At 45.4% G+C, this 11,594-nt stretch overlaps 1 protein-coding gene across 1 annotated transcript; it reads right to left on the bottom strand.

The window, feature by feature from the left end:
• Nucleotides 1-57: 57 nt before the first annotated feature.
• LOC122823493 (mucin-2-like) lies at nt 58-10,582 on the bottom strand (the record flags this gene model as incomplete). Its single annotated transcript, XM_044103158.1, has 5 exons — nt 10,558-10,582; nt 6,921-7,424; nt 5,781-6,359; nt 4,029-4,460; nt 58-506 (listed from the first exon to the last, which is right to left on the bottom strand). Coding segments are annotated over exons 1-5 (1,989 nt in total), but the record flags the coding sequence as incomplete, so codon positions are not given.
• Between the last annotated feature and the right edge of the window lie 1,012 nt (nt 10,583-11,594).

Below are 11,594 nucleotides of genomic sequence, written 5' to 3'. Positions count from 1 at the left end.
TGGAGTTGGTGTGGTTGTTGGAAATTCTGTGGTTGTTGTTGAAGTTTCTGTGGTTGTTGTTTGAGCTGCTGTGGTTGTTGTTGGAGCTTCTGTGGTTGTTGGAACTTCTGTGGTTGTAGCTACAGGTTCTGTGGTTGAAGTAGGAGCTGCTGTGGTTGTAGTTGTAGTTGGTGTGTTTGTTGGAGATTCTGTGGTTGTTGTTGAAGTTTCTGTGGTTGTTGTTGGAGCTGCCGTGGTTGTTGTTGGAGCTTCTGTGGTTGTTGGAGCTTCTGTGGTTGTAGTTGGAGCTGGTGTGGTTGTTGTTGGATCTGCTGTGGTTGTTGGAGCTTCTGTGGTTGTTGTTGGAGCTAGTGTGGTGGTAGTTGGAGCTTGTGTGGTTGTCGGAGCTTCTGTGGTTGTTGTTAGAGGTTCTGTGGTTGTTGTTGGAGCTGCTGTGGTTGTAGTTGGAGTTGGTGTGGTTGTTGTAGATTCTGTGGTTGTTGTTGGAGTTTCTGTGGTTGTTGTTGGAGCTTCTGTGGTTGTTGGAGCTTCTGTGGTTGTAGTTGGAGCTGGTGTGGTTGTTGTTGGGTCTGCTGTGGTTGTTGGAGCTTCTGTGGTTGTAGTTGGAAGTTCTGTGGTTGTAGTTGGAGTTGGTGTGGTTGTTGGAGATTCTGTGGTTGTTGTTGAAGTTTCTGTTGTTGTTGTTGGAGCTGCCGTGGTTGTTGTTGGAGCTTCTGTGGTTGTTGGAGCTTCTGTGGTTGTAGTTGGAGCTGGTGTGGTTGTTGTTGGGGCTGCTGTCGTTGTTGAAGTAGCGTCTGTTGTTGTTGATGTAGCGTCTGTGGTTGTTGTCGGAGCTGCTGTGGTTGTTATTGGAGCTGGTGTGGTTGTCGGAGCTTCTGTGGTTGTTGTTAGAGGTTCTGTCGTTTTTGTTGGAGCTGCTGTGGTTGTAGTTGGAGTTGGTGTGGTTGTTGGAGATTCTGTGGTTGTTGTTGGAGCTGCCGTGGTTGTTGTTGGAGCTTCTGTGGTTGTTGGAGCTTCTGTGGTTGTAGTTGGAGCTGGTGTGGTTATTGTTGGATCTGCTGTGGTTGTTGGAGCTTCTGTGGTTGTTGTTGGAGCTAGTGTGGTGGTAGTTGGAGCTTGTGTGGTTGTCGGAGCTTCTGTGGTTGTTGTTAGAGGTTCTGTGGTTGTTGTTAGAGGTTCTGTGGTTGTTGTTGGAGCTGCTGTGGTTGTAGTTGGAGTTGGTGTAGTTGTTGGAGAGTCTGTGGTTGTTGAAGTTTCTGTGGTTGTTGTTGGAGCTCCTGTGGTTGTTGGAGCTTCTGTGGTTGTAGTTGGAGCTGCTGTGGTTGTTGTTGGGTCTGCTGTGGTTGTTGGAGCTTCTGTGGTTGTAGTTGGAAGTTCTGTGGTTGTAGTTGGAGTTGGTGTGGTTGTTGGAGATTCTGTGGTTGTTGTTGAAGTTTCTGTGGTTGTTGTTGGAGCTGCCGTGGTTGTTGTTGGAGCTTCTGTGGTTGTTGGAGCTTCTGTGGTTGTAGTTGGAGCTGGTGTGGTTGTTGTTGGGGCTGCTGTCATTGTTGAAGTAGCGTCTGTTGTTGTTGATGTAGTGTCTGTGGTTGTTGTCGGAACTGCTGTGGTTGGTGTTGGAGCAGGTGTGGTTGTCGGAGCTTCTGTTGTTGTTGTTAGAGGTTCTGTGGTTGTTGGATTTGCTGTGGTTGTAGTTGGAGTTGGTGTGGTTGTTGGAAATTCTGTGGTTGTTGTTGAAGTTTCTGTGGTTGTTGTTTGAGCTGCTGTGGTTGTTGTTGGAGCTTCTGTGGTTGTTGGAACTTCTGTGGTTGTAGCTAGAGGTTCTGTGGTTGAAGTAGGAGCTCCTGTCGTTGTTGTTGGGGCTGCTGTGGTTGTTGATGGATCTGCTGTGGTTGTCGGTGGATCTGCTGTGGTTGTTGATGGAGCTTCTGTGGTTGTTGTCGGAGCTTCTGTGATTGTAGTTGGAGCTGGTGTGGTTGTTGTTGAATCTGCTGTGGTTGTTGGAGCTCTTGTGGTTGCTGTTGGGGCTGCTGTCGTTGTTGATGTAGCGTCTGTGGTTGTTGATGTAGCGTCTGTGGTTGTTGTCGGAGCTGCTGTGGTTGTTGTTGGAGCTGGTATGGTTGTCGGAGCTTCTGTGGTTGTTGTTAGAGGTTCTGTGGTTGTTGTTGGAGCTGCTGTGGTTGTAGTTGGAGTTGGTGTAGTTGTTGGAGAGTCTGTGGTTGTTGAAGTTTCTGTGGTTGTTGTTGGAGCTCCTGTGGTTGTTGGAGCTTCTGTGGTTGTAGTTGGAGCTGCTGTGGTTGTTGTTGGGTCTGCTGTGGTTGTTGGAGCTTCTGTGGTTGTAGTTGGAAGTTCTGTGGTTGTAGTTGGAGTTGGTGTGGTTGTTGGAGATTCTGTGGTTGTTGTTGAAGTTTCTGTGGTTGTTGTTGGAGCTGCCGTGGTTGTTGTTGGAGCTTCTGTGGTTGTTGGAGCTTCTGTGGTTGTAGTTGGAGCTGGTGTGGTTGTTGTTGGGGCTGCTGTCATTGTTGAAGTAGCGTCTGTTGTTGTTGATGTAGTGTCTGTGGTTGTTGTCGGAGCTGCTGTGGTTGGTGTTGGAGCTGGTGTGGTTGTCGGAGCTTCTGTGGTTGTTGTTAGAGGTTCTGTGGTTGTTGTTGGAGCTGCTGTGGTTGTAGTTGGAGTTGGTGTGGTTGTTGGAAATTCTGTGGTTGTTGTTGAAGTTTCTGTGGTTGTTGTTTGAGCTGCTGTGGTTGTTGTTGGAGCTTCTGTGGTTGTTGGAACTTCTGTGGTTGTAGCTAGAGGTTCTGTGGTTGAAGTAGGAGCTCCTGTCGTTGTTGTTGGGGCTGCTGTGGTTGTTGATGGATCTGCTGTGGTTGTCGGTGGATCTGCTGTGGTTGTTGATGGAGCTTCTGTGGTTGTTGTCGGAGCTTCTGTGGTTGTAGTTGGAGCTGGTGTGGTTGTTGTTGAATCTGCTGTGGTTGTTGGAGCTCTTGTGGTTGCTGTTGGGGCTGCTGTCGTTGTTGATGTAGCGTCTGTGGTTGTTGATGTAGCGTCTATGGTTGTTGTCGGAGCTGCTGTGGTTGTTGTTGGAGCTGGTGTGGTTGTTGGAGCTTCTGTGGTTGTTGTTAGAGGTTCTGTGGTTGTTGTTGGAGCTGCTGTGGTTGTAGGAGCTTCTGTGGTTGTAGTTGGAGCTGCTGTGGTTGTTGTTGGGTCTGCTGTGGTTGTTGGAGCTTCTGTGGTTGTAGTTGGAAGTTCTGTGGTTGTAGTTGGAGTTGGTGTGGTTGTTGGAGATTCTGTGGTTGTTGTTGAAGTTTCTGTGGTTGTTGTTGGAGCTGCCGTGGTCGTTGTTGGAGCTTCTGTGGTTGTTGGAGCTTCTGTGGTTGTAGTTGGAGCTGGTGTGGTTGTTGTTGGGGCTGCTGTCATTGTTGAAGTAGCGTCTGTTGTTGTTGATGTAGTGTCTGTGGTTGTTGTCGGAGCTGCTGTGGTTGGTGTTGGAGCTGGTGTGGTTGTCGGAGCTTCTGTGGTTGTTGTTAGAGGTTCTGTGGTTGTTGTTGGAGCTGCTGTGGTTGTAGTTGGAGTTGGTGTGGTTGTTGGAAATTCTGTGGTTGTTGTTGAAGTTTTTGTGGTTGTTGTTTGAGCTGCTGTGGTTGTTGTTGGAGCTTCTGTGGTTGTTGGAACTTCTGTGGTTGTAGCTAGAGGTTCTGTGGTTGAAGTAGGAGCTCCTGTCGTTGTTGTTGGGGCTGCTGTGGTTGTTGATGGATCTGCTGTGGTTGTCGGTGGATCTGCTGTGGTTGTTGATGGAGCTTCTGTGGTTGTTGTCGGAGCTTCTGTGGTTGTAGTTGGAGCTGGTGTGGTTGTTGTTGAATCTGCTGTGGTTGTTGGAGCTCTTGTGGTTGCTGTTGGGGCTGCTGTCGTTGTTGATGTAGCGTCTGTGGTTGTTGATGTAGCGTCTATGGTTGTTGTCGGAGCTGCTGTGGTTGTTGTTGGAGCTGGTGTGGTTGTCGGAGCTTCTGTGGTTGTTGTTAGAGGTTCTGTGGTTGTTGTTGGAGCTGCTGTGGTTGTAGTTGGAGTTGGTGTGGTAGTTGGAGATTCTGTGGTTGTTGTTGAAGTTTCTGTGGTTGTTGTTGGAGCTGCCGTGGTTGTAGGAGCTTCTGTGGGTGTAGTTGGAGCTGGTGTGGTTGTTGTTGGATCTGCTGTGGTTGTTGGAGCTTCTGTGGTTGTTGTTGGAGCTAGTGTGGTGGTAGTTGGAGCTTGTGTGGTTGTCGGAGCTTCTGTGGTTGTTGTTAGAGGTTCTGTGGTTGTTGTTGGAGCTGCTGTGGTTGTAGTTGGAGTTGGTGTGGTTGTTGGAGATTCTGTGGTTGTTGTTGAAGTTTCTGTGGTTGTTGTTGGAGGTTCTATGGTTGTTGTTGGAGATGCTGTGGTTGTAGTTGGAGTTGGTGTGGTTGTTGGAGATTCTGTGGTTGTTGTTGGAGCTGCCGTGGTTGTTGATGGAGCTTCTGTGGTTGTTGGAGCTTCTGTGGTTGCAGTTGGAGCTGGTGTGGTTGTTGTTGGATCTGCTGTGGTTGTTGGAGCTTCTGTGGTTGTTGTTGGAGCTACTGTGGTGGTAGTTGGAGCTTGTGTGGTTGTCGGAGCTTCTGTGGTTGTTGGTAGAGGTTCTGTGGTTGTTGTTAGAGGTTCTGTGGTTGTTGTTGGAGCTGCTGTGGTTGTAGTTGGAGTTGGTGTAGTTGTTGGAGATTCTGTGGTTGTTGAAGTTTCTGTGGTTGTTGTTGGAGCTGCTGTGGTTGTAGTTGGAGTTGGTGTGGTTGTTGGAGATTCTGTGGTTGTTGTTGGAGCTGCCGTGGTTGTTGTTGGAGCTTCTGTGGTTGTTGGAGCTTCTGTGGTTGTAGTTGGAGCTGGTGTGGTTGTTGTAGCTTCTGTGGTTGTTGTTGGAGCTAGTGTGGTGGTAGTTGGAGCTTGTGTGGTTGTCGGAGCTTCTGTGGTTGGTGTTAGAGGTTCTGTGGTTGTTGTTAGAGGTTCTGTGGTTGTTGTTGGAGCTGCTGTGGATGTAGTTGGAGTTGGTGTAGTTGTTGGAGATTCTGTGGTTGTTGAAGTTTCTGTGGTTGTTGTTGGAGCTTCTGTGGTTGTTGGAGCTTCTGTGGTTGTAGTTGGAGCTGCTGTGGTTGTTGTTGGGTCTGCTGTGGTTGTTGGAGCTTCTGTGGTTGTAGTTGGAAGTTCTGTGGTTGTAGTTGCTGTGGTTGTTGTAGCTTCTGTGGTTGTTGTTGGAGCTAGTGTGGTGGTAGTTGGAGCTTGTGTGGTTGTCGGAGCTTCTGTGGTTGGTGTTAGAGGTTCTGTGGTTGTTGTTAGAGGTTCTGTGGTTGTTGTTGGAGCTGCTGTGGATGTAGTTGGAGTTGGTGTAGTTGTTGGAGATTCTGTGGTTGTTGAAGTTTCTGTGGTTGTTGTTGGAGCTTCTGTGGTTGTTGGAGCTTCTGTGGTTGTAGTTGGAGCTGCTGTGGTTGTTGTTGGGTCTGCTGTGGTTGTTGGAGCTTCTGTGGTTGTAGTTGGAAGTTCTGTGGTTGTAGTTGCTGTGGTTGTTGATGGAGCTTCTGTGGTTGTTGTCGGAGCTTCTGTGGTTGTAGTTGGAGCTGGTGTGGTTGTTGTTGAATCTGCTGTGGTTGTTGGAGCTCTTGTGGTTGCTGTTGGGGCTGCTGTCGTTGTTGATGTAGCGTCTGTGGTTGTTGTCGGAGCTGCTGTGGTTGTTGTTGGAGCTGGTGTGGTTGTCGGAGCTTCTGTGGTTGTTGTTAGAGGTTCTGTGGTTGTTGTTGGAGCTGCTGTGGTTGTAGTTGGAGTTGGTGTGGTTGTTGGAGATTCTGTGGTTGTTGTTGAAGTTTCTGTGGTTGTTGTTGGAGCTGCCGTGGTTGTAGGAGCTTCTGTGGTTGTAGTTGGAGCTGGTGTGGTTGTTGTTGGATCTGCTGTGGTTGTTGGAGCTTCTGTGGTTGTTGTTGGAGCTAGTGTGGTGGTAGTTGGAGCTTGTGTGGTTGTCGGAGCTTCTGTGGTTGTTGTTAGAGGTTCTGTGGTTGTTGTTGGAGCTGCTGTGGTTGTAGTTGGAGTTGGTGTGGTTGTTGGAGATTCTGTGGTTTTTGTTGAAGTTTCTGTGGTTGTTGTTGGAGCTTCTGTGGTTGTTGTTGGAGCTTCTGTGGTTGTTGGAGCTTCTGTGGTTGTAGTTGGAGCTGCTGTGGTTGTTGTTGGGTCTGCTGTGGTTGTTGGTGCTTCTGTGGTTGTAGTTGGAAGTTCTGTGGTTGTAGTTGGAGTTGGTGTGGTTGTTGGAGATTCTGTTGTTGTTGTTGTTGAAGTTTCTGTGGTTGTTGTTGGAGCTGCCGTGGTTGTTGTTGGAGCTTCTGTGGTTGTTGGAGCTTCTGTGGTTGTAGTTGGAGCTGGTGTGGTTGTTGTTGGGGCTGCTGTCATTGTTGAAGTAGCGTCTGTTGTTGTTGATGTAGTGTCTGTGGTTGTTGTCGGAGCTGCTGTGGTTGGTGTTGGAGCTGGTGTGGTTGTCGGAGCTTCTGTGTTTGTTGTTAGAGGTTCTGTGGTTGTTGTTGGAGCTGCTGTGGTTGTAGTTGGAGTTGGTGTGGTTGTTGGAGATTCTGTGGTTGTTGTTGAAGTTTCTGTGGTTGTTGTTTGAGCTGCTGTGGTTGTTGTTGGAGCTTCTGTGGTTGTCGGAACTTCTGTGGTTGTAGCTAGAGGTTCTGTGGTTGAAGTAGGAGCTCCTGTCGTTGTTGTTGGGGCTGCTGTGGTTGTTGATGGATCTGCTGTGGTTGTCGGTGGATCTGCTGTGGTTGTTGATGGAGCTTCTGTGGTTGTTGTCGGAGCTTCTGTGGTTGTAGTTGGAGCTGGTGTGGTTGTTGTTGAATCTGCTGTGGTTGTTGGAGCTCCTGTGGTTGCTGTTGGGGCTGCTGTCGTTGTTGATGTAGCGTCTGTGGTTGTTGATGTAGCGTCTGTGGTTGTTGTCGGAGCTGCTGTGGTTGTTGTTGGAGCTGGTGTGGTTGTCGGAGCTTCTGTGGTTGTTGTTAGAGGTTCTGTGGTTGTTGTTGGAGCTGCTGTGGTTGTAGTTGGAGTTTGTGTAGTTGTTGGAGATTCTGTGGTTGTTGTTGAAGTTTCTGTGGTTGTTGTTGGAGCTTCTGTGGTTGTTGGAGCTTCTGTGGTTGTTGGAGCTTCTGTGGTTGTAGTTGGAGCTGGTGTGGTTGTTGTTGGATCTGCTGTGGTTGTTGGAGCTTCTGTGGTTGTTGTTGGAGCTAGTGTGGTGGTAGTTGGAGCTTGTGTGGTTGTCGGAGCTTCTGTCGTTGTTGTTAGAGGTTCTGTGGTTGTTGTTGGAGCTGCTGTGGTTGTAGTTGGAGTTGGTGTGGTTGTTGGAGATTCTGTGGTTGTTGTTGAAGTTTCTGTGGTTTTTGTTGGAGCTTCTGTGGTTGTAGTTGGAGCTGGTGTGGTTGTTGTTGGGTCTGCTGTGGTTGTTGGAGCTTCTGTGGGTGTAGTTGGAAGTTCTGTGGTTGTAGTTGGAGTTGGTGTGGTTGTTGGAGATTCTGTGGTTGTTGTTGAAGTTTCTGTGGTTGTTGTTGGAGCTGCCGTGGTTGTTGTTGGAGCTTCTGTGGTTGTTGTAGCTTCTCTGGTTGTAGTTGGAGCTGGTGTGGTTGTTGTTGGGGCTGCTGTCGTTGTTGAAGTAGCGTCTGTTGTTGTTGATGTAGTGTCTGTGGTTGTTGTCGGAGCTGCTGTGGTTGGTGTTGGAGCTGGTGTGGTTGTCGGAGCTTCTGTGGTTGTTGTTAGAGGTTCTGTGGTTGTTGTTGGAGCTGCTGTGGTTGTAGTTGGAGTTGGGGTGGTTGTTGGAGATTCTGTGGTTGTTGTTGAAGTTTCTGTGGTTGTTGTTTGAGCTGCTGTGGTTGTTGTTGGAGCTTCTGTGGTTGTTGGAACTTCTGTGGTTGTAGCTAGAGGTTCTGTGGTTGAAGTAGGAGCTCCTGTCGTTGTTGTTGGGGCTGCTGTGGTTGTTGATGGATCTGCTGTGGTTGTCGGTGGATCTGCTGTGGTTGTTGATGGAGCTTCTGTGGTTGTTGTCGGAGCTTCTGTGGTTGTAGTTGGAGCTGGTGTGGTTGTTGTTGAATCTGCTGTGGTTGTTGGAGCTTCTGTGGTTGTTGTTGGAGCTAGTGTGGTGGTAGTTGGACCTTGTGTGGTTGTCGGTGGATCTGCTGTGGTTGTTGGAGATTCTGTCGTTGTTGTTGGAGCTTCTGTGGTTGTTGTTGGAGCTGCTGTGGTTGTTGTTGGAGCTGCCGTGGTTGTTGTTGGAGCTGCCGTGGTTGTGGTTGGTTCTGCTGTGGTTGCATCTGTAGTTTCAGTTGTTGTGGTTGGATCTGCTGTAGCCGTGATTGTAGCTCCTGCAGAGTGTTGATCATAATTTAACCTTTGTAAAAAGCTCTTTATTTGAAATTGGTATCTTGGGTTAGGTTAGTTTAGGTTAAACTTTATTAATCCCATAGGGAAATTGATATTATCTTTTGCTCACACATTAATTCACATCCACACAACATTAAAATCTTACAGCTTTAGAAATCCATAAAATGTATTTATACAGTATAATCAAGCTGTGCTTGTAACACATCTCAAACTATGAAAGGGTGCTGGCAGCTGTATTTACCGCAATGTGCGTGCTGCATTATAAGCTAGCTATTAGTTATTAATGCCTGATGCTAACTCTTTTTTTTACCTACAGTTGGTTATAATGAGATATTTTGATTCAAGCAGGAAATGTTTGAAAGTTAATCTATAATTAGTAATGACAGTGAACTTTTGCTGTACTGTGAACCATGTTAAAATGTAACATTTATATTGATGGTTATTTGTAATCATTAAATGGAAGAAATTTTCCTTAGTGCCATATTCTGAATATTTTATGAAGAGGAAATATATGTTGTGCCAGGGGCGCCACCTGGAATGTTGGGCCCAAAGACCAAAAATTGAATTGGGCCACCTCTGTGCAGTTGTGCAAAGTATTTCTTGAGTCAATAGTACTCATCAAAAGCTTTACTTGAAGCTAAAGGCTTCCATTCCCTTACGTTCTATTTTCCAATATTGAAAGTAGCACACTATCTGTGCATGCAAACAAGTTTATTAATTTTAATTTGACCTTACTGTAAGGTCTCTCCCCACAAATAACAATCTAAAATATGCTGTGTAGTATCATTTTGTTAATTTCATTTAGGAGTAGAAAAGGGGCAGGTCATGAGGGAAAATGCCAGCAAATATCTGTAACTTAAATGCAAGTTAAGGTAGGATACTCACTGTTCAAACTCTCCAGCCTCCAGTCCAGACAGTCTCTATTATCATTTTTATAAAGATTGATTGATTTTTTTTTTGTCAGTAATAAATACATTGTGTTTGTTGGGTAGTTGCATTAAGAGCAAAAAGACAGGTTAAATCCACATACTTTCCCTGGAATGATGCTAACTAGCTTGTCACTGAACACAATGTTGCTCAGCTTGTAAAAAATGTAAAAACACCGCTAGGTAGGAACAAACCATTTCAAGAAGACACAAGAGGGGAGTGTTCACTCCAACTATGTTTTTCTTTTTGGCCTGGCCTGGGAATGTTAACATTAACAATATTAGCCAATATTTTTAATGCTGTCATGGCTGTTAACTGTTGTTGACACAATTATTTCAGTCGATACCCCCCTGCAGGAAGGCATCACAGCCAAGCAGAATACCAAACCAGATGTAGTTTCTTAGGAAAGAAAAAGAAACTGACCAACTGTGAACTTAACAGTTTAAATGACATCAAATAATATAAATTGTAGAGTAGTGAATGAGGAAAATTAAGAAAAGTGGTCAGTTTGTCCTCCAGTAGCATACGCCTATGGTAAATAATCTAGAGAAATAACTCAGGGTAGCCTATGCCCTTAGAATGGTACATCAAAGAGGCAGAACCAGGGAGAACTGGAAAGTGATAAAGAGAAAGTGAACTAGGCTGTGATAAACCCACAGTTAAGTTATATTTATTTAAGCAGAGGGTACGAATCACTTTATGCACAATGCAATATAGTGTTGGATTTTTTGTTTTTCTTAATAAGAAATACCTTCAGTTAGAAACTGCATTTTGTGTTTGCTTTTGTTGTATTCATCAAATATTTAAATTGGTGTGATGTTCTGATAAGCATGCAAAAAAATAGAAAATCAGTAATGGGGCAAGTTGTTCACACCACTATCATACCTTATTTTGATATTATGGATTTTTTTGTGTTTTGCAAAAACATGGGCTGCACAGTGGCGCAATTGGTAGAGCTGTTGTCTTGCAGCAAGAAGGTCCTGGGTTCGATTCCCAGCCCGGGTTCTTTCTCCATGGTTTTTTGCATGTTCTCCCTGTGCATGTGTGGGTTCTCTCCGGGTACTCCGGCTTCCACCCACAGTCCAAAATAATGACTGTTAATTGGTCTCTCTGCATACATGTGAGTGAGTGTGTGTGTGTGGATGGTTGTTTGTCCTGTCTGTTTTCTGTGTTGCCCTGCGACAGACTGGCAACCTGTCCAGGGTGACCCCGCCTCTTGCCCGAAACGTCCGCTGGCGATGGGCACCACCATCCCTCCAAACCCCACAGGGACAAGGGTGTTAGATAATGGATGGATGGATTTTTTTTTTTTTGTGGTTTTCTATTTTTAATAGATTTGCAAAAATAACATTCACAGCATTTGCTTAACACTTTGTTGATGAAGCTTAGAATTTATTTGTTTCCACTGATCATCCTTTAGTAGTTTCTACAGTCCGAACGGCTTGATTTTGTGTGCATTTCTTGAGACACAAATTTGGGGAAGGACGCCGAAAATGTAATTTGCCATTAAGGTCCCAAATAGCACTGCCAAAAGACAGGTGTGCTGAGCTTGAAACATTAAAATAAAAAAGAATTGGGGCTGGAATTTCTGCCATAGGTGGATCCACAGAGTATTAACAAATGGTGCACCAATTACAGTTTTTTAGCAGATCTCTCATTACCAATCTTTAAAAAGCTTGACCAGTCGATTCAGTTTTTGACCAATACTAATTTTGTTTTGTCTGAAATTTTGCCAAACATGACAAGAAAGTCAATAACTTGGCAGCAGTGGGGCGACTGTTGTTAACCGCAAATGTGTGGACATAATCTGGTGGGCTGGAAAAAGACAGTGGTTGATTTTTAGACCTTTGTTGAGGTAAATAAGATCGGTGGATAGTATCAGCTTCACATATAAGTATCGGCTGATCACTGATCTGCCAAACTTAAGGAAATCAGATGGCCAATAAGTCTGTGCCTCCCTAGTATTAAGCAAAAGTTGTGAATTCTTTTATTCTTATGTAAATGTGATTTCTTGGTTTTCTATTTTTAACAAATTTGCAAAAACAGTCAGAAACATTTTTCCAAGTTGTCATAATAGAATATTGATGTCTAGAATTTTAAGGAAATCAATTAATTTAAATAAATCTGGAATAAAGAAAAGTGACAAGCTGTGAATATTTTTTGTTTTGTGCTGTTCATTATGTGAATAGACGTGAAAGTAAATAAATATTTTACAACAGATATAATCCACCTGTTGAACTATCCGTTACCTTCCTACCTTCCTA

Source organism: Gambusia affinis, linkage group LG20 (assembly GCF_019740435.1).
Source record: "Gambusia affinis linkage group LG20, SWU_Gaff_1.0, whole genome shotgun sequence".
NCBI lineage: Eukaryota > Metazoa > Chordata > Actinopteri > Cyprinodontiformes > Poeciliidae > Gambusia > Gambusia affinis.
The sequence above is the reverse complement of the archived record's forward strand: the minus strand, read 5'-3'. Positions and strand labels throughout refer to the sequence as shown.